The 21,631-nt window shown below is 40.3% G+C and overlaps 1 protein-coding gene across 1 annotated transcript; it reads right to left on the bottom strand.

Annotated features, from left to right (window-relative positions):
• Window positions 1-340: 340 nt before the first annotated feature.
• On the bottom strand, window positions 341-21,349 carry unc119a1 (unc-119 lipid binding chaperone a1). Its single transcript, XM_030744823.1, has 5 exons — window positions 21,034-21,349; window positions 2,870-2,983; window positions 2,656-2,749; window positions 1,513-1,685; window positions 341-1,393 (listed from the first exon to the last, which is right to left on the bottom strand). Exons 1-5 carry the CDS (start codon window positions 21,155-21,157, stop codon window positions 1,281-1,283), a joined length of 618 nt encoding a protein of 205 aa, XP_030600683.1. The 5' UTR covers window positions 21,158-21,349; the 3' UTR covers window positions 341-1,280.
• Window positions 21,350-21,631: the final 282 nt, after the last annotated feature.

Genomic DNA, 21,631 nt, shown 5'->3' on the forward strand with positions numbered 1-21,631 from the left:
AAAGAAAAAGTATTAACAGTGATTTCTAATAAAAATGAACGGTACAGCAGGAGGTGTAAGGGTAATGGTGCAGTAAGAATGTTGCCACAGAAGAGGGCGGCAAAGATGTTTTGTTTTGTGCTGGGTGCCCTTGCGGATGCAACCCCGAAGGGGATTTGTGTCTCCGGCTTGACCTTTGGCTTGCCAAACAAATGCGTTTACCACATTAACCCCTTCAAAAGTAATGAAATTAACACAACAGTATCATCTGTACCTAAACTAAGACTCTTTTCATGTGTTTCATTTCAAGTGGGTGCATTTGGAGTGATTCTCACAAAACAAAAAAAACCCCCAGCAAATATCAAGGTCCCACAAAAATCCCATATTTTATTGCAGTGATGGAATTCTGGTTGTCAAAACTTTACATACTTTTGATTTTTATGCGTAAAACATTTATCGTAATTAAAGTATACACAGTGCTCAGTACTACAGAGATCATACTGGATATCAAATCTGGTATCTGACTTTTGGCTAATGTAACTTCCTGACACTTTCAAAATGGCTATTTATTTAAAAAATACTCCTCACATACTGCAGTAGTAGTATTATTACTATGAACATGAAAACATATGACAACAAGTGACACATTCACAAAGACAAAGTACACAGTGCCGTCATTCAACTGAACGATGGCAGATCACGGGAGGAGGACTGAATCATTCAGATGTGCGCTACTACAAAGATTAAAAACCTCGGAAGTAAAAATGTAATGAATCCTATACAAACTATATACTGTAAATATACATCTGAATGGATTGATTTTTTTTTGTTGTTGATCTTTTTAGGGCATTTTCATTTCCTTCTTTGTCTTATTCTGTGTTTCTGCCTTGTCTGCTTGACTTCTGTTTCTCTTCCAAAGCACACACAAAAAAAAAAAAAAGTTTTCCTGATGAAAAACTGGAACCCACACATACAGACTGAAATCAACACTATGTACAGACACTGCATGTGTTTGCTGCCCACACACTCACTCACGCACGCTGATGAAAACTGAGGATAAAACTGGCAGAATTCAATGTTCCTGCAAAAAGAGGCAAAAGGAGGAATCTGATTGGCCAGGCAGCTGAGTACCTGAATGGAAATGCATGAAGCTAACAGGAAGGGAGACAGGAGTATTTAATGCCAGTGATTTGTCCATCAGTTCATCTGTTTCTGGTCCTGAAGTGATAGCTGGATTATGGAAAATGTCTATAACAGGGAGGAAGAAAGAAAGGGTGGAGGGTGGCAGGATGGACGTCTTCCTATGGCCCTCCACTGTAGGAATAATCCGCCTTGTTGTGCATCACCAGCTTGTTGTCCACAAAGTAGAAGCTGTCAGACTGCGTCTCGTAAGGGTGCAGGATCATCTCACGCACTGAGAGAAGAAAATCGATAACACACAGGATTTTGAAACATCAAATCGATTTAAATATGGCGGCATTTATCTTAAACGTGTTGGAGTATCGTGCGCGGATGTGTGTGTGAGACACTCACTCATTTCCTCGGACAGTGTGGGGAACTCGTAAATGTGCTCACACGTGTTCTTGCTGCTGGGCATGCAGAAGCCAAACTCGAAATCGAAGCTCTTTAGGAGCTGATCGCGGAAGTAGTGTCTTTCAATCATACGGAAGTTGTTGATGGGGGTGTCACCAACCGTGAACTCCACTCTGAAGAGACACAAAGAGAAAAATAAATCCACCAATGTGTAAGCAAATTAAAAAGTTGGAATAGGGTCATGTTTACAACTGTGTAGCATCCCCTCTTCTCTTTAGAGGATTAAAGGATTCTAGCTGCTCAACTGTCCTGGGCCTTCTTTGTCATATTTTTGTTTCATGATGCATCAAATGTTTTCATTTGGTGAAAGGTCTGGACTGCAGGTGGGCCAGTTCAGCACCCGGACTCTTCTACTACAAAGCAATATTGCTGTAAGTGTTGACCTTACACCAAATGAAAACATTTGATGCATCATGAAACAATCCACCCTGAATTTAATGCAGTGCCGTCTGAGGGCCCGAAGATCATGGACATCCAGTAAGTAGCACCTACTACTAAAACTCTTAATTCCTATGGAAGCAGAAAGGGTGTGCTCTGTTTTTCACAGGAATGCACAAGTCTCCTTTATTAGGCTATTGGAAAGGGTCAGATATGAACACAATGAGCTTTCACATTAGAAATAAACAGCAGCAGTGGGCAAAAACATAAACACATGAACTTGAACTAATATGTTTATCTTATTGTTCTGCCTGTCTGCGATGAGCAAATTCTGCAGCATTGCACTCTTGTCTTATTTAGTGTTTATTGCTATATTTTTACTTTCTTTAGAGCTCTCCATCACCCGTTCCTCTGATAATGCCTCTGATTGAAGCAGCAATGCTCAATTGATCAATTTTATTTGGAAGAACAGTCAAATGACACATCAGATGCCTGAAACCTGCACTCAATTTCATGATGAGCACCACTCAGGAGCACTGACAGCTATTTGATGACTGACTCAGCAGGTGGGCTGGGCCGTTCTGTATGTTCGCACTCATCAGTGTCAGCCTGCTGACTGACACCAGAGCCTACACACATCCTACTTCTGGTATGTTTCCTCTGAGTGACCGATGTCACTGCAGTACACTCCACATGGTGACTTACGTGGCTCCAACCTGCCGCAGCTGTAGGAAGGCCGGGGTGAACTGGTATCGGACAAAACGGCCGGCGTTGGGGTCGCACTGCTTTCTACTGCCCGCTAAAGATGGGATGAATAAAAATAACAATAAACGGTCAGCTTTTTGAGTTTGACCATTCCCTCATTGCACAGTTCAATATGTGTGCAGGCCTTTCTATTAAACTGAGCCCTGGAGCACACCTGGTGTTGGAGGTTTAGTAATCTCAAAGAGGACTGTCCCCGTTTCCATGTCACGGATCTTAAACCTGGTGAAGTCAATCATGTGGACGTTTTCTTCTGGAGAGCAGAGGTAATCTGGAAAACAGCGACCCAAATGAGCCTCAGGTTATTCTATTTTTTGTGCATGATAAAAACAAAACAAAACTGTTAATTAATCACTGACTTCTGTTACACTCCAAGAAACAGTCATATCTGTTGTTACAGGCAGGCCTGAACCTGTCTCACATTCATAAAAGCCAGCTCTGTGAAGAACAGACATCACTGCAACGTCACAGCAGTGCCTGAAAAGCCATTTTTAAATGTTTTATCTCTCTCTGTGCCGAGAGGAGGCACAATACAAAACTCCCTACTTCAGCTGCAGCAATGAAAGCCTAGACAGACGTTCAGGTCACACTGAGCTGAGTGAATTGTCTGGCTTGCTCAAGGGGGATAGACACACAAAGCAGAAACTAAAGTTTCTAAGTTTCAAAGCAAGTCACGAATCTTTTATATGCTTGTACTTATGTGCACTGAACAATATACCCAGAGTCTGGTTTGACAACTGTGGTTATGTAATCTCCTTTCTGGTGTGTGATAAAATTATTTTTTTTTATGATTAGTTAGAGTATGCAAACTGTTTAACACAAGACACAGTTTACCTTTAGAAAAAGAAATCTCACAGAAAAATACAGAAAAAAAATGTGCAAATCCTGTTACTGTATCCATGAGTAGTACGTTAGTGTGATTCAGTATTGAGTTATTTACTTGTTCTCAAATTTCTCTTAACTTCAGTTGAAGCCCTAATTGCCTTGTTCCTATGCAGCCTGCTGTCTACTTGTTGTAGCTGTTTGCTGTCACCAGAGGGCAGTATCGCAAACACCCTGTCTGCGGAGCGTTCTTGCTTGTGCTGTTGCTGGTCCTTATGCTATGGAAGCTTGCTCCTGCCACCGGAAAAAACAATATTTTCTGCCATTCATAAGTCAAAATTACCATCACAAATATTTGGGTTATTATCTCAAAATTTTGAGTTAGGCACCTCAAATTTTGGCTTACTACCTTAAACCTCTAAGAAAATAACTTGAAATCAAGAAAATACATTGAAATTTATTCCAATTCAGTTTTATTTACATAGCATCAACTAGCAGTAGCATTTGCCTCAGGTTTTATATTACCTTGCTGTATATTGCAAGGTAAATCCCCTATAATATTAGAGGGAAACCCCCAACAATCTGACAATCCCATATGATCATAACAAGGTTAAAGTGGTTAGGGAAAAACTCAAGCAGAAGCAGGATTAGAGCGGGGCAGCCACCGGTTGTGGCTGGTTGGGGGCTGAGGAGAAAGAGAACAGAGAGGAAAAGACAGAACTATGGGAACACACTATGTAAACACATGGGGAGTGAAAAAGGGGAGAAGAAATGCTCAATGCATCATGGGGAAATTTATAAAGCCTGCAAAGTGAAGTGCTCTACTGGGATAATATGGTACTGTGAGGTCCTTAAGATGTGATGGCCCTGATCATTCAAGCTTTTGTATGTGAGGAGAAGGATTTTAAATTCAACTCTGAATTTGACAGGGAAACAATAAAGAGACGCCACTATGGGAGAACGATCTCACTTTCTACTTCTTGTTATTCTCACTGCGGCCTTTTGGATCAACTGAAGGCTTTTCAGGGAGCTTTTAGAGCCAGCCGCGGAGCAACGTTATAACATACAAACAGATGTGAAACCGAATGTTAAAAATAATGAAAAGTGTCCACTGCAACCGCTGTCTGTGCTTTTCATGCTGTTTTCATGAATGTTTCTCCCATTCGTGGTGAACTCCTCTTGTTCTGGCCCACTTTTCAACCAATCTGCATTCGACCTCTCCACGCCATCACCCACGTCGAGCGGTCCAAACAGATGGCTGCTCTACCCTGAGCCTGGTTCTGCTCGGGGCTTCTTCCTGTTAAAAGGGACTTTTTTCCTCTCCACTGTTGTCGAGTGCTTGCTCACAGGGGATGGTTGATCACTGGGTTTCTATCTATATTATTGTATAATATCTTTGCAGTATAAAGTGCTTTGAGATGACTATTGATGCGATTTGGCACCAAATAAATGAAAGTGAATTCAAATGGATGGACATTTTCAGTTGACATCAGAACTCTGTGTTATAAGGGTCTCAGTATTTTTACACATATGCAAAAGAATGAAAGAAAGAATACTTTTTTATGGCATAACAGTTCAAAATACAGGTTTAGTTAGTGATTATGATAATCTTTTGCTTTTACCTCTTTTTTGTTACATGCTGAGAAGCTAAATTACCATAAAGAATTAAATAGCTCATTTTGATAATCACACACACTTCCTGTAATATTGTTAATTTGCTTTACACCAGTAACACTAAATGTCTTGATTACTTTTCTCTTGCAGGATTTTGATTGCATTAAACCAAAGAATGTCAGATTTGGCCACGTTGGTGCTGTATGTGCATGTATGTGTGTGTGTGGCATGTGTGAGACACTCCCTTCCCAACGGGGCAGGATTAGACCTAAGAGGCTTATTGTGTTTTACCATCACATGGACTGACTGTTTGAGAAGTGCACACACACACACACACAAACACACACACACACGGTATCTCATTAGGGTTTGGTAAGGGCAGGTATTATTAGCTGTCTATGTTACATAAGTGTTGAAGGGTCTTTCTCGCTGATGCTTTCATATGACACATTAAGAAAGTCAAACATAAGTTACACTAAATGCATTATCAACTTACGTGAATGGATCTGTGTATTTGTGCACACACACGAACCCACACAGTTACATCTTTGACTCTTTCTGAGGGTTAAGGAGCAGATGGGCCACACAGGCTTTAGCCACCTGCTCTAAGGTATTTATAGACCTAATCATAAAGGGTAAGACACAATAGCTGACACCTCATTTAAAAGTGGAAAAATGATTTAACACCAAAAAATACCATCAAAAGGAGCCAGCTGAGGTGGTTCAAGCATCTGACTAGAATGCCTGTGGGCGCCTCTTGAGTGAGGTGTTCCGGGCATACCCTACAGGGAGGATGCCCTGCAGTAGATCAGGGTTACAATGGCCTGGGAACACCTCTGTGTTACAAAGAGCTGGGGAGAGGGAAGTCTGAGTTTCTTTGCTCAGGCTGCTGCCTCCTGCGACCATTTTCTTCTTCTTCTGGATAAGTGGCAGAAAAAGGGTGGATGGATGGACCAAAAAAAGTTCATTTAACAGATTAATTAATGGAAAAAAAACCTCCCCCCAAATCCCCTAATGTTGTTACGCTGAAACTAAAGAGCATCTTTTGTTTTCCTTGAGACAGTTGCATGGTTTTAATGCAGATTTACAGAAGTGGTGAAGTCAGACTACAACACTGTCAAACCACAGGTTTCACTTAACAAACCTTGTGACGTTTTACCAAGGAGAGTGTGTTCTCTTTGGTTCTTTAGAGTTTCTTTTAAACCCCAAATGAATGCTATCATCTGATATATTTCTTGCATTTTAACACAGAATTGGTATTTGAGATTTGAGGTGAATGAGATGATGCTATCTTTCTGACCTGTGTGATTTCGTCATGTGGTTTTATCGTGTAAATGCTGTGTAAAGAACGCAGCTGTTGCATATTAATGCATGTGCATTATATAATGTTTACTTATTATAATAAATATCTGTATGCATTTAAAGTTTTTCCATAGTGGCCAACACAAGACTGGCCAAGACAAGACATTTTTGTTTTTTATATTTTATTCAATCTTTTTCTGTTACTTTCTAATCCAGTGAGAGTTTAGAGAGCGACTGTTTGATGCAGTGCCCTCTACTGCTGGTTCATTTTATGTGAGGGGCTTATCTGCACTGGGAACATTACTGTAAGCCTAATATTACTGCTGGGACTCAGATTTCTCAGAAGCAAATGCAACTTTGACATAGGATTTATAGAGTGCCCGCATGCTACATGGCCTAGATGCGATTACTGTGGAGTAATTTTGAAATAAACCCAAGAACTGAAATCGTCATCTTGGCTGAAAGCTGGATCAAATTCTGTTATCTAACACAGTGCAAAATTACTCTCTTCATGTTGCAGAGATTAGATGCTTGTTTGGGTTACTCGTACTAATAACATAAGCATCTACATAACCTCTTTCACCTCCCCCAAACGGGATGCAGCAGAGTCAGAGAGGAAAGCGTTTACACTCCAGATCCAAAGCTTAAAATAACTACTTTCAAAGTGAAGGATTATTATATATTAGGTTATATTGAAGTCCGTAACTGTGTCACCCTGCTGACACCGTTAACTCATCAATATGTAATGAAAATGCCAACAACTTAAAAAAGGAACTCTCCCATGCATAAAGCATCGTGCCAAAGTCTTGAGCCACCCCTCATTTATTTATATTTTGCTCAGAAAATGGGAAAGAGGTGCAGTGATTTATTGAAACATATGTGAACACATGTGGAAATTCAGTATATAATGTGTTTTTGCATTATATACTGAATTTCCACATGTTTGAAATTCAGTTCTTCTCCAACACAGCATGAACTCTCTCAGGCAGCTTTCTTGTATTTTCTTTAAGTAGTCTTCAGGAATAGTTCTTCAGGCTTCTTGAAGGAGATTCAAAGCTCTTCTTTGGATGTTTCTGCCTTTTTTTCTGTTCTCTGTCAACACAATCTGACACTGCTTCAATAATGCTGAGGTCCAGGCTCTGGAGAGTCCAACTGATTGTGTGTTTGTCTATCCAGGTATGCTTTTATTGCACTGGCAGAGTGTTTGGGATCATTGTCATGCTGAAAAATGAAACCAATCAAATGCTTTCTAGATAGTATTGCATGGCGGATCAAAATCTGATGGTACTTTCTGGTGTTTATAATTCCATCAATTTTGACAAGATCTCCCAACACCACTTGCTAAAATGCAGCCCCAAACCATGACAGAGTCCCCACTGTGTTTTACAGATGGCTGTAGACACTCACTGTTGTACCCCTCTCCCGACTTCCTCCATACATATTGACAACGATTTAAATCAAAAATGTCAAATAAGACCTGTTGCCAACTGTTGTTGATTTTCAGTCCAGTACTGATGTAGTTCGGCATATCTCAGCCTTCCCTTCGTTAAGAATGGCTTCTTGACGGCCACAAACAAAAACATTCCTCTGAAAATGGTCAGGTACAAGGACTGGACTGAAAATGAGTAAAAAGAAAAAGCCAGTGTCCAGAAAATCTCTGAAAGGCCTTCAGAAAACCTGGAGAACTATTGCTGAAAAACACTTTAGAAAATACAAACAAGCCTGGCTCCTTGGAAGCAAATTATAAAATGAAGGGTGCCTCAAGATTTTTGTACAATACTGTACATACAGAATCAATAACATAATCTGGTTAGTTTGTTCACAGTATAAGATAAAATTGCTTGATATATTTGGTTGTTTTGGCTGAATGAAATTCATAAAGAATATACCGACTGAAGGCATTAATACACAGCCCACATTTAAAGTGAGAGCTCTTTACCTCTGGCCACTAAGAATCTATTATGCTAAGAAAGGAAATCCAATTCAGTGCAATCCACTGAACTGATCATTTTTGGTGAAAATAGCCTTTACTTTTCTCAAAATCTGTCTGATGAGTCCTCTAACTGCATCTTCTGTAGCAGCTACTAAGCTCACTGTCTTTGTGGACAGATGACCGATAGATGTACTTTGTGAATCAGAGATGGCTTCTTGCCAAACCTGATGAAAAAGACAGATGGAGTGTTTCATCTGATAGCAAAGCCAATGAAATCACTTTCACCCAGTGCAGTGCAAGAATTTGCACACTGCTATGTCACTGCTACAATCACATGAAGTTCGGACTACACTACAAAACATGCTTTGATTTCACAGCCTCTCCACATGGAGCAGCTTGACTGATGATGGGTGATGGCCTTTTAGGGATTTGAAGTTGTCATAAAATATGCCCTTTTCAGATGCTCGGTGTTTAGAGAAAACAAAATTTGGTGTTAGCTGAGGAGGGCTAACACACAAATTGAAGGATAAGTGTCATTTTCAGTTGGTGAAAGGTACTGAGAACAAAAAAATGACTATGGGAAAGAACCGTGGGACATCTTCAATATGTGATGAATGCTCTCTAATTTATATACTGCAGTTTGTCGCAGTCTTTTAAAGACACAGCAGTAACAGAGACTTAACTTCTGGATTTAATTTAGGAGCAATTTAAACTTCTCATTTTGGCAAAAAAATGTGTGAAACAGTTAGATCTCAGACTGGTTTCTGAAAACATATAGCTGGGACAAATCTACCAACTTTTCCTCTTTTGGGATCATTAATATATTGTCTGGGAAAGTAATTAAAAGGCCTAATTAAAACTGCATAGTGCTTTTAGGACCTAACTTTGCATTGCATGGAAGTCGGGGACAGTGTCTCTGGACTGACAGATTAGGGTGTTGGTTCTCGACTTCAAAAAGGGGAACTGGAGGGTTCTGGCATAGGTTCAGGGGGTCTGTGCCAGTGTACTGGAGAGGAGAGTCTGTCTGTTATTCACACCTCAGATTCAGGAGGAACAATGTGATTTTCATCCTGGTAATGGAATACTGGACCAGCTGTTTATCCTCTTGAGGATATTTGAGGGTGTGTGAGAGTTTGCCCAGCTATGTGTTTTGTGGACTTGGAGAAGTTTTTGACTGCTTTCATCTGGGTGTCCTGTTGGGGCATGGGGAGTGATTCAGGAGTATGGGATACCACAGTAAGACCTTGGTTTGGCTTGCCAGCAATAAGTCAGAATCTGACAGGGCTGCCCTTTTTTACAGGTTCTGTTCAGAATTTTTTTTGCAGTCAAAGGCTGGAGGGTGTCAGGTTCAGTAGTCTCAGGATCTCATCTGTGCTTTTTGCAGATGATGTGGTTCTCTTGGCTTCATCAAGCAATGACCTCTAGCTCACACTGAGGCACTTTTCAGCTGAATCTGAAGCATCTGGGATGAGAATGAGCCCTTTTCTCAGTCAGAAAAGGGTCAAGTGCCCACTCTAAGCCATGGAGTAGCTCCCTAAGAGGAGGAATTTAAGTATATTGGTGTCTTCTTAATGAGTAAGGGGAGACTGACAGACGGCCTGGTGAAGCACTGGCAGCAGTGCCATGGTGGAGAGAGAGCTGAGTGTAAGTGAAGCTGTTGATTTACCAGTCAGTCTATGTTCCTACCCTCGCCTATGCCCACAAGCTCTGAGTAGTACTGAAAGAATTAAATAGCAGATACAAGCAGAGGAAACAAGCCTCCTCCAAAGGGTGTTTGGGCTCTCTTAATAAAAGGGTGAGGAGCTTGATCATTTGGAAGGGACTCAAGTAGATTCTGCTTTTGCACCACATCAAAAGAAGCCAGTGGAAGTGGTTCAGGTATCTGATTAAGATGCATTCTGGACACCTAAAAAAATGCAGTATTAGAGACATTGCAGCTTTGAGTGATGAGTAGGAGCAACACAGCAGGTATTCCTCGCAAATGTTGGCTAGGGCTCACAAAAAAATGCACTTATCTGGCAAATATATGGCTTACTATGCAGTTAATTGTCCTAACAGACTGTATTACAAGAGTCAAGTTACACAGTACATTATCGATTGATAAGAAGATCAACCCTACCACTCTTATATTTCCTAAGTATGTGGCCGAAGCCAGCAGCTTTACATAGCCTTGCTGTAAGATCAAGACTGCACATTAAAAAAATTATGCTCATTGGTACCCAAGCTTAAATGTGACGCAGAGAGCAGCAAGTGCTGGAAATGACTGTCATCTAAATATTGTTGCAACCAGTGAGTCACGGCACTAATAAAAGAGGGTGTACCTCTGAGACCACAGTGACTTTCACAAAAAAGCAGCATTTAACACCCTGGGCATGAAAATGGGCTTAAAATTGAGCTTTTTTTGTTTTTTAGGCTTTACACACAGTTAGTTTCTCGCAGACAGTTAAACATTTCAAACAAGTAGCTTTACTGCTGCTGTGAAAAGGAAACCTGTACTGTAGTTCAAGTCATCATCCCTCTAACAGGGAATTAAGTACAATTAAGTAAAATCCCTTTTACTTATCTGATTATTGTTATAAAACCATAGTTAAAATGATTGTTCTTCTTTCCTTTTTACACACACACACGCACACACACACACACACACACACACACACACACACACACAAAGTGCTGCACTTCACTTCCTTCAACACTGTCACCTAGCAACACTCTTTGTGACAGAGCACTAGCTCGATTAGCCAGTCTTTTTCCTTCTCCCATTCCACCTGCCTACTCCACAACAACAAGGTGCAGCAGCAAATCAAAGGAAAGCATCTCAGGTTTGACATCAGTCGTATGCAAACGAAATGTTCCACGTTTGGGATCCAACTGAGGTGTACCTGAGGCTTTCTCCAAGAGGTTTGTGGAGGATGTGCCTGAAGCGCAGGAGAAATTAGACATTCTGTGTGAACCGTGACTCCACTTACAATATGAAATGACAGCTTAAGGTACACTTTCTTGTTTTGGTAAAGCATGCCATTATCTCGCCGCTCAGGTAGTCTGCCTTTAATTCTGCATTTACCTTCCAGATCGTACTCTAATTTCCATGCATCTAATTTCTTGGATGTTATTGTGTGGTTTCTAACAATATGCTATTAGACCAACATCAGACTTTTGTTAAAGATATTAATGTTCAGTCAATTTGAATGTATATTCAATAGAGTCCTGAAAAAATACAGTTAGCAGCAACACCTCTACAGAGAGTAAAATTAGCATTGAGTCAAGAGTCATTCTGTGGTCCTGCAATCAGACTCTCAGAGCCTGTCTGACGGGTGCCACTTATAGCTCCCTAATCCCCAAGATTAGCCTGGAGTTACAGACTTTCAGCCCCAGGGATTGACTCCACATGCCTCATTCTTTCTGTTTGATTATGTGGTCTTTGATTAGTTTTAAGATCTTGCTTTGAATAAATCTAAGAACACAAGTAAGGACAACGCAAACATGTTTACATGTCTTCACCTTAAAATAATCCATAGCCAGTGGCTGCCTATCGCATTAGCATTGCACGTTGCAGTTCACATAATGATGTATGGTATACTGAGTGTGGCAGGTTGTTTCATGTCTCGCAGTTAACATAACCTGCAGGCAAACTGACAAATGGTGAGGTTCACGGAGAGGTGGCATTCTGAGCAGCTGAATGCAGATGAGATTTTTTTCCACTAATCTTTCTCCAACCAGAGAAGTGTGTTTTTGGGGGGTGGGGGTGTCAGGACTTCCTGTATCCTATCCTATCCTTCCTGTATCCTATGATCAGTGTTGGTGATAATCCTTTACATTTTTCTGTAATGCATAACTGTTCCTAAATTCAGTAATCACATTACAGTTGCTAATCAAAGAATTATGTCACATTGTGTTACACAAGTTCTTTAATTGCCTGCATAATTTTTGCTTGCACACCACTCAGTTGACTTTGGTTTATGTGGTGGATTTGGATTAAAAATAGCAGCTTCGTCTACAGCTTTGGAGGGTTGGGTATGCGTGCTTTATTTGGAGTTTATTGCAGAAAGGAGAAGAATACAAATGTAAAAAGATCTTGTGTGTGTCCTCCTTATTATTTGAATTGTTCTGGAGTCACACATGAAATGAAACTAGTACTGTAACAAATGACTTTGTACACATATGCAAACAAAGCAATGCATCAACAAGTGATGTGTAGTACATTACTTTTTGAAAGCTAAGCTTCATGGTTTCAAATTACAATAAAGCCTTTTATGAAAAACTACATTAAAAAGAACACTTTTGCATTGTTTAGGCAACAGTTTCATGTTTGGGAAATGTATTCTTTCCTTTGCTTTCGTGTCAAGAGGTAGATTTGAAGACAGATGCTACTTTATGCCATCAAGCAACCACTTGGCTCACTACAAAGAGGGGAAGTGGAGAAACTGAATGTTGTTACCTCTGCTAGCTGTTTTCCTGTTCCAGTCTTTATGCCTAGCTATTGTAAGGTGGTTAACACATTTGCTTGGCAAGTGAAAGGATGCTGGTTTGGTTCCAGCCCGAGACACAAATCCCCTTTGGGATTGTGTGAGCATCTGAAATAAAACTCTGCCAAATCAAACATGCGGACCTACCCAAAAAACCTTGTGGCAAGAGAGGAGCTGAAAGTAGTGTTTATGCCTAGCTAAACTAACCTTCAAGGAATGAAAAAGTAAAATCACTACAAAAACTGCGAAAGTTGACATTTAAAAATTATTTTTTTTTGCCGCCAAAGATCATCAAAGATCCTCAGGTTTGATATGAAGAATTACAAGTGTACGTGGCACATATAGACACTTAATGTAGGTCATTAAGAATAATTTGTTCTTCAGGTGACCCACATCACATCATCATGGAGTATGACGTGATTGTAAACGCACACACTGACACTTCCTTCTACCTCTCTACATGGACGTTATCTAATAAGAAAACTGCATAAAATAGTTCAATTCAAATTACAGCACAAAACAGCCAGAACTATAAAATCATATTTAAAAAGGACTGATGTGTTTATTTATGTTACTGAAACATATAATTAATACTTTTAATATGATTCATTTGCATACACACAGGTAGGACTCGAAGTGGCCCAACTCTGTTTCAGAGCAGGCCTATACATTTTTTTTTCTATTATTTTTATAACTTTTAATTATTATTTTTAATTATTTTGTTTTGCTGGAAATAAATCAATTACACAATTACACAACAAATAAACAATTTTATTTATTTTAGGTCTGTAATTTGATAAATGCAGCAAAAACTTATTATTATAAAGAAAATGCACTATGGAGTAGTCACAATTTTTACACCTGTAATGTTATTGTAGGCTAGTTTATATGTAACATATGATGCCACCTTCATTAAGATACATTTATCAGAGATGTACTTTATTTATCTTAAAGCTGGGAAATTCTTTCATTACAGCAGGTTAAAAAAAATCAATGCAGCAGTTGTCTAGCAAATAGCCTAAACAAAGTTAGAGAGGCAAGGCTGAGATGATTTGGACTTGTGCAGAGGATGAAGCAAAAGTTCGTTGTGTATGTCTGCTGGATATGTTACATAGTTATACAATACGAGTAAAACATAGTTTAAGTTCTGCAAATTGCCTGATGGGTAAAAGACTTCCAGCTCAGCAAAAAAGCAGAGAGTAAGCTGACTACATCCTGTCTAGGATCACTCATATTTAATCTGATGTAGATCTTTGAGAAAATTCACTATCGTGAGGAGAAAATGGGCAGTGATCCAGCATGAATGAATATGTTTAGCAAATTTATTTTGACATTTCTTAGAAGCCACGCTAATTTTTTCTAGACTGGTGGTTTGCAAGTTCTAAGAAACCTCTAAGGGGTTGAAAGAGTGTTAATGTTATCGAATAAGCAGAATATTTTCCATTTATTTTTCCTGATGCCTCACTGATTGTTGTCATCTTTTTATCGCTGGCTGGACCAGCATAGCTATTCTGGGGAGTCTAAAATCATCTTCAAATAAAAACAAATTATAAATCAAATAAATCTTTAAGGCTGTTATAAGCAGAGACCACAAACCTGTGCCACCAAAATCCCTCACTGACAAGAGCTTTAGCAGTAAAAAGTGGGTTTGGGGGTTGAAATGATTCAGCATGAAAACCTGACCTGTGAGGATTTTTCTGTTTCAGCTCTCACAGTTTGCCATTTGGAATCCAGCAAGCAATCAGGATTGATTATACGACTTTAACACAAATACCAGCACCAGCTAGTAAACACTGACTCACAGGTTATTGATCAGTAACCACGTCAGACTCTGGTACAGGGTTTTAGTGCAAATCTCTCACAAATGCACCTTCGATACCATGATACCATTTTTTTTAACCAAAAATTAAGGCTAAACTCATGCAAGGGACACCTCACGAAGCTGTGCTGGTGACTGATGTGGATTCAACAAGGCATCTCTCTATGCTTCAGATCGCTCCGAAAGAATAACCTTGCGGCAGCTGTGCATGGGAGATTAAGAACCGGCTGCACCAATCAATTTTAATTAAAATTGTATCCATTGTGTTGGCAGACATCACAGAGTGGAAATCCCGCCCGATGTAGATAAAGCGCTGCTCTGTGTCCCAGACTTATTGAGGCCAAATAATTGATCGCCCATTAATGTAAAAGGAGCAAGACTGCTTTGAGTAAACCATTTAGATGATGCAAAATTACACATCAGTGATCCTGTGAGTAAAAATACCCACAGTCTAAGAAAGCATCTTGTGTGGTCATGCTCCTCACTTTCCATAATAACTGTAACTTTGTTAGATACTTATTTTTCATTTTAATCCATCTGTATATGTTATTGAAAAGTTTTAGTTGTTTGTTACGTACTTACATGGCATGAAACTTCTAACGAGACCAAAAGAGAAGCAAAAGAGAAATTAGAGCAATTAAAAAAATAATAATTTCAATGTAACGCAAATTAAAAAAAAAAAAAAAAAGATTTGGGGATTTTGGGAAGTGCCAGGTTCCAAAATTTATATCCAGCTGCTTCCTTCTCATTCCTTGTGCACACAAGGAACAACTTTTATAGGCCTTTTTGAACACATCAAAACCTTATAAAGCAACAAGTGGACACCTTTATTCTATCATAGAAGCCCTTCATCCAACCTTTGTGTGACCATCACAACAGGTATGGTTGGATGACAGCTCTCTTCATCTGCCGTTTGGTGCTTTTTCAGGTTCATTAGGAAGTTCAGAATGAAAGAACATCTAAAAACCAAAACATTTGGAAGAACTAAACTTCGTCATTGCTGTATTTCTGCTGTTTATGTGCATTTGTCTCAACTAAAGATAGCTGCTGCAGTGAAAAGGTAAAATCCAGTCTACTCTCATTGGACAGTCTGACTTTTGGGGGAGCATGGGGGTGTTGTGCTTAGCACTGTTGCCTCACAGCAAGAAGGTCAAATCTGGGCTGGGGCCTATCTGTGTGGAGTAATTCTAAGTGAACCAGAAGTGTTTGTCTGTCTCACTCTGTGCTAGACTGCTGTCCTGTTGAGGGTTTACCTCACCTTACCACGGGGCAACCATGAGAGCTCCAGCCCAACTGTGACCCTGAATTGGATAAGCAGAAGAAAATGAATGGATGGATAGCAAACTGGACAGATTCATATTACTGGACCATCTCTGGCCATCTCCCTTGTTGATATGTTGGCATTTTTTCTGTTGGTGGTGTGATTGTTTTGTCCATGGACAGAATGTTATTGCCTCAGTGATGTTTGCTGGGATACAGTGTATGAGATCACAAAGTGAAATTCAGTAGTAATAAGAGTAGTATCACTAATTCCAGTGACACTCTCTCTCTTGCAAATTTTGATGTTTTTGACATTTGTGCCAAAGTTAAAAGAAGACTTATTATTCTCATTTCCAGCTCAATATTTTTAGTCTTGGACTCTACCAGAGTAGCTTTGCATGATTCACAGTTCAAAATAATCCTCAGTTCATCCCTAGTTTAAAACAAGCCATTTCAGCTTCTCTCTTATTGACATCATACAGATCCAGGAGTAGAAAAAACTGACAACAGAGGATTTAGAGCAGTCTGAAGCCTGAGCTCCACATTACTTGCAAATATGTTGAGGAAGGGTCTAAAAATAAATCAAACATCTAAGTGGGAGAAACTGCCGTCCGTCTATATGCCACTTGAGGCTGGCTCCAAAATGTTACCATGTCGAGCTTCACAGCATTAAAAAGCTTATTTATAGCCAGCATTGGGCGTAACGTATTACAAAGTAATGCGTTACTGTAATCACATTACATCTTTTGGTAACGCAGTAATGTAACACATTGCTGTACTCAACTCGGTAATTACCTTACAGTTACAATTATGTCATTACTTGCGTTACAAAGGTTCTTCAGTTATCTGCATGCCAGCCGGACAGAAAGAAAAAAAAACATCAAACAAACATGCAGTTTTCATCCTGTGCACTTGAGCTACAATCAGCTGGTTCCAGTTCATGCGCAGGAAGATGGAAACGCTATTCAGGAGTGGTGATATGGGCATAACTTTTATTTGTATTGCACATAATAACAAGAGCCTGATGGTAAAGTGCAAACTGCATCCAGGACAGAAACAGCTGCGTAATACTGCTAACGCAACTTTGGCAGTTTGCAAGCATCCACACAGACAGCATGCTAACGCAAAGCTAGACTAGAGCCCAGAGTGATGTTAAAGCTGAGTGTATGCTGACCACAACCCAGTAGCCTCTGTTTCAACCTGCGCATGTTTCTACAGTAGAATCACTGTGGCGATCAATTTAAAGTCTCTTTGGGCAGGTTTTCAACTTTGCTTTTTGTTGTCTGCTTTGTGTTCATATGTAAACGCTAAAAGAAAGATCCTATGTGTGTCCTCATTAGGATAGAGTTTTGTGTTGGTGTATGAACTGTAGCCCAGGGTTTATGTTGTTAACTGGTAATTATGAGACAATTTGTTTCATGAAATTTTACGGAGTAACAATAAAGCAGTATAACGAATTACTTTCGTTGGTGCGTACTGCATTACTTTTGGGGAAAGTAATGAGTAATGAGTAGTACATTGCTTTTTTTGAGTAATGACCCCAACACCGTTTACAGCCTGATGCAAACAGTGGTTTTGGACTCTATGGATAGTATCCCCCCTCATAACAACTCTGAGTGGGGTAAATTTTTTTTTAATTCATCCACCTGGATAACTAAGTTAAGGGCGTGGCTGAGCTGATTGAAAGGCAGCTGAATCTGCTGGGCCTCATCCACTATTTCATTAAATTGAGAGCCCTCCACTCTGTTTGTGTTGATGGTTCCTTTTGGAGCGTTTATGATGAATTATCTGACCAATTTTATATCTTGCTCTGTGATTCAAACCATCCAAGAACTTTATCCTTCAGTTTCTGTTTTGGAGTTAAATTCTAGCATTTTATTAGTCCATTACTGAGCACATTAGCCTCTATGGGTGTCTTTGCATTGCAACCATACAGTTTATGAATGCAGCTAACTGAGCTAACTAGCATTAGCTGGTAAATTACCAAGCCACACTTTAATCAACATCAGGTAACTTCTAGCTTCAGCAAACCAGCCACAGGATGGAGACCAAAACTAGTGGGTAAGCTCATCTTTTATACTGTCTGTGATGCTGACCTTGTTATTTGAAAGTTTGCCCATGCTTGATATGAGCATCCACCATTGCACCAGCAGAATATTAGGAAACACTCAAGAAGTCCTCTTTATATACAAATAATACAGTGCAGGAGTGGAGGGTGAGCACCTTTGACAGAGCTTGGGAGACCAGTTAAAAACAATAATTATTCTTTTTGTCTTCCCCTGATTTCCTGTCACTCTCTACTGCTAATGAAAAAGCTGCTGTGGCCAAAAAAGTAAAAAAAAAACCCAAAAAACAAGTAAGGTGTAATGAATAACTGACTCACCATTTTTATGGTTGCAGTGTGAAGTAGTGAATGCATGCACTACTGCACACCAAAATCATAAACCAAGCACACCCATGGAACCACCCCTGTGTTCTAACAAAGGGTCATTTTCTTTCTGATTCCCCCTGCTAACAGTGGTTTTTCAGGCATCTGGGTCTCTCAGGTAGCCATAAACCCACTGTGGAGTGTATGTTTGAAATTTTCCGCTTGAAATTTAAATGCATTTTCAGCAAGAGGCACAATTTGCTTTTTTTTCTTTTTTTTTTAGCAACACAAATTTCTCACTCTTTCTGCAGCACTAAAGTGCACTTGCAGAGACATAGTTAGACATGGTGGATGACAGGAAAGTGGCAACAATAGAAAAGTAAATAACTGTTTCTACACAGAATGTTTCCCAAAATGTCCATAACATGATAAAATATTTTATATTTAAGTTCCACAATGGATGCTTCTTCAGAAATTTATGTTTGATTTTAACCAAAAATAACATATTTCACACTGTTGTTGTCCATTGGTAATTCTTGATATAAGGTTAAGTCTGTTTACAGTATGTCTGTCTGCAGGCATATCATAAATCATCCATAATGCAAACAGTGAATTGATAATGTGCCATTTTTCATGTCACAGCAATGCTTCTCATCTGCCTGGATTATATTTCTTCTCCGCTCTGCCTCTGTGACAATGAGGCGCTGTGCCTTGCTTATCAGCACTGAACCACCGTGACAGACTGGAGCTGGGCTGCCCCGAAATGGTGGCATTTACTTCCCAAAAGCACAAATGGAGAAGTCATTTACACTGCAGGACGCGGTATTTTCTGCAGCCGCCTTTACTAGAAGCAATTTTCTTTCCCTTGCAGCAGAAAACAATAACCTAAATTATGTGAAACTGTGCTTATCTGTGGGATATGTGTGTGTGTGTGTGTGTGTGTGTGTGTGTGTGTGTGTGTGTGTGTGTGTGTGTGTGTGTGTGTGTGTGTGTGTGTGTGTGTGTGTGTTTTAAATGGTTGGGCCTCAGAACCATTTTTGGACACCCCTGCGTTCTCATCATGAACGTGAAATAGGGCAGCACTTGATGGCAGGTTGGAAAAGTCATCTTTCACCATCAGTGTGCAGCCCTGTAAATGAATGAGTGGCAAGCACATTTGTAAGCTTATACTTAGGCTCCAGGGTCATTAATTACCTGAGGTGTATGGCTGCATTGCAGAATGCTGTTGCAGCCATCCTGACATAATCCAGATTACATGTCAGTGGAGAGCGGAGATTACTGCACCATCATGAGTGATTTAGGAATTATCACACTGATGTAGCCTGAGCATTGCTTCTCCTCTGCTGAGGGGTTACCAAATGAAAATAGATGTGACTATTTAAGAAAAGAAAGAGGGCCGTCTGAAAGAGTGGGGGGATAGCAGGGTGTCACGATTTAGGAGTTTCATGTTTGAATTGACTTGACTTGACTTGATTTAATGAAAACAAATGGACACAATTCACATTTATTTGCTTACTTGCATTTTCAGTTTGTCCAAAGATCAATCTCTTTGCGAGTGAAGGCTTGTTTAAATCCTTTTTGTTGCATATTTATATTTATAGTTGGGCAGCTTTACCTCTAATATTTGGATTATGGGCTATCACACTGTATAGTATTTTGTCTCAGTGAGCTGGAGTGTGATTAGTGTATCATCACACAAAATCCTTTAATACTATGCAGGACTATTCCACCTCTCGCAGTCACAAGTAATAATTTGCTCACATTTGCTACCACAGTTGTTAAGATGAGGCTGAAAACTCATAGACTCAACTAATCACATTTCTTTGCTTGCACTAACTATGGCCTCGAGTATCTGTAGTGTTACTCAACTGTAGTTTTTTTTTCACACTAAGCCACCTCCACAAATTATACAGTTTCATAATGGTTCACCCTTGATCATCACAGCAATGCATTAGATGGACTGAACCACCTGTGTGAAACATCCTTGTCAGAAGAAGGTTAATGATGCATGTGAGAAAGTGCTTTCTGTGTTTTTCAAATTCCCCATCTACAGCAGAAGTTTAATAAAGTGTTGTGAAAGCAGGCCTGCTGGTGGAGAGAGGCGTCTGTGGCCATCCTGCTTCCATTACATAATATGGAAAGTGTCAGTTATATATGACAAACAACAAGCTAATGGTATCATTGTCTTGTTTTCGTTCCAACTGTCTGAGAGGAGCTATAATCAGCGGATCACATCTCCGGCCACCTGTTACCTCAGAGCCACAGGTATCTTGAGGTGAGGGAGTAGTAAGCATCACATTTTTCCCCCTCAGTGGGAGTTGAGAGGCACACATTAGAAGCACCTACACTCACCTGCTGTCTCTTTCAGTGCCCACACAGTCAAACACTGAGATATAAAACAACTCCAAGCATTCAAGCACACACGCTGATGCATTACCTAATAGTAGCACAGTCAAACTTTGCACGACAAATGGCAACTGCAATTGGACAAGGCATCAAATCTACAACTGCTCGCTGACTGTAATACACACTGATTAAAAGTGGTTAGCTATAAGCTATGTAGACTCTGGGGTCATGTCAGATGGTGCCGCTGTCCATGGTATCTGTCTGGCTGGAAAGTATATTTACAAACAGGCAATGTGAACAAGGAAGGCGCACATGGATCGCACTAATCCCACCTTAACTATAAGGTTTAATTCATCTTCCCATATCATGCGAGTTGCAGCGGGTTACTCACTCTTGGTGATCTTCTGTAGCCCAAGCACATCCTCGGGCGTTATTACGGTATGTTTACGCAATTCCTCTTCGGTTGTAACCGGGATGCCCATGTCTGATGAGTTGCAGCCTTGCTGTACTTTCATGTCCAGCAGGAGAGGGTTATTCGGCGCGCGACCCGACAGGAACTGAGGCTTTCTGCTGTTCTCGGCGTCGTCGCCGCGGGAGCCGATCCACTTGCGTCGGAGTCTTTTTAGTTGCGCGCTGGCTAATACACCGTACAGCTAATAGGCTCTGTGCTGCTACAAGAATAACTCATTCTCCGTGCCTCCTCCCCTTCTCGATCCGGTAAAAGATAAAAATCAGCCCTTGGCTCCCTCCCTCCCTCCCGCCCGCCTGCCTCATCGGCTCTCTCGCAGCTATTTAATCCAAATCCTGTGGCTTTAAACCGACCAGTGGTGCGTGGCTGCCCGTCTGCGCGCCTCGTCATCTGCTGCCGGTGCGTGCGCGGCTGGGTTTTGCTCAATAACAGTTTCGCACCTCAGAGATGAGCTCCGGCACCTCCCGCGTGGAAGTTAGTGGGTGTCAGAAATAACCGCTGGAAATCATATTGTGTATGA

Source organism: Archocentrus centrarchus, chromosome 13 (assembly GCF_007364275.1).
Source record: "Archocentrus centrarchus isolate MPI-CPG fArcCen1 chromosome 13, fArcCen1, whole genome shotgun sequence".
In the NCBI taxonomy this organism is placed as follows: Eukaryota; Metazoa; Chordata; class Actinopteri; order Cichliformes; family Cichlidae; genus Archocentrus; species Archocentrus centrarchus.

Coding starts and splice junctions, on each gene's coding strand:
- unc119a1 (XM_030744823.1), bottom strand. CDS start 21,157: ATGAAAGTACAGCAAGGCTGCAACTCATCAGACATGGGCATCCCGGTT. Junction 2,750..2,869: donor TACTAAACCTCCAACACCAG/GTGTGCTCCAGG, acceptor TCCCATCTTTAG/CGGGCAGTAGAAAGCAGTGC. Junction 1,686..2,655: donor CTGCGGCAGGTTGGAGCCAC/GTAAGTCACCAT, acceptor GTGTCTCTTCAG/AGTGGAGTTCACGGTTGGTG.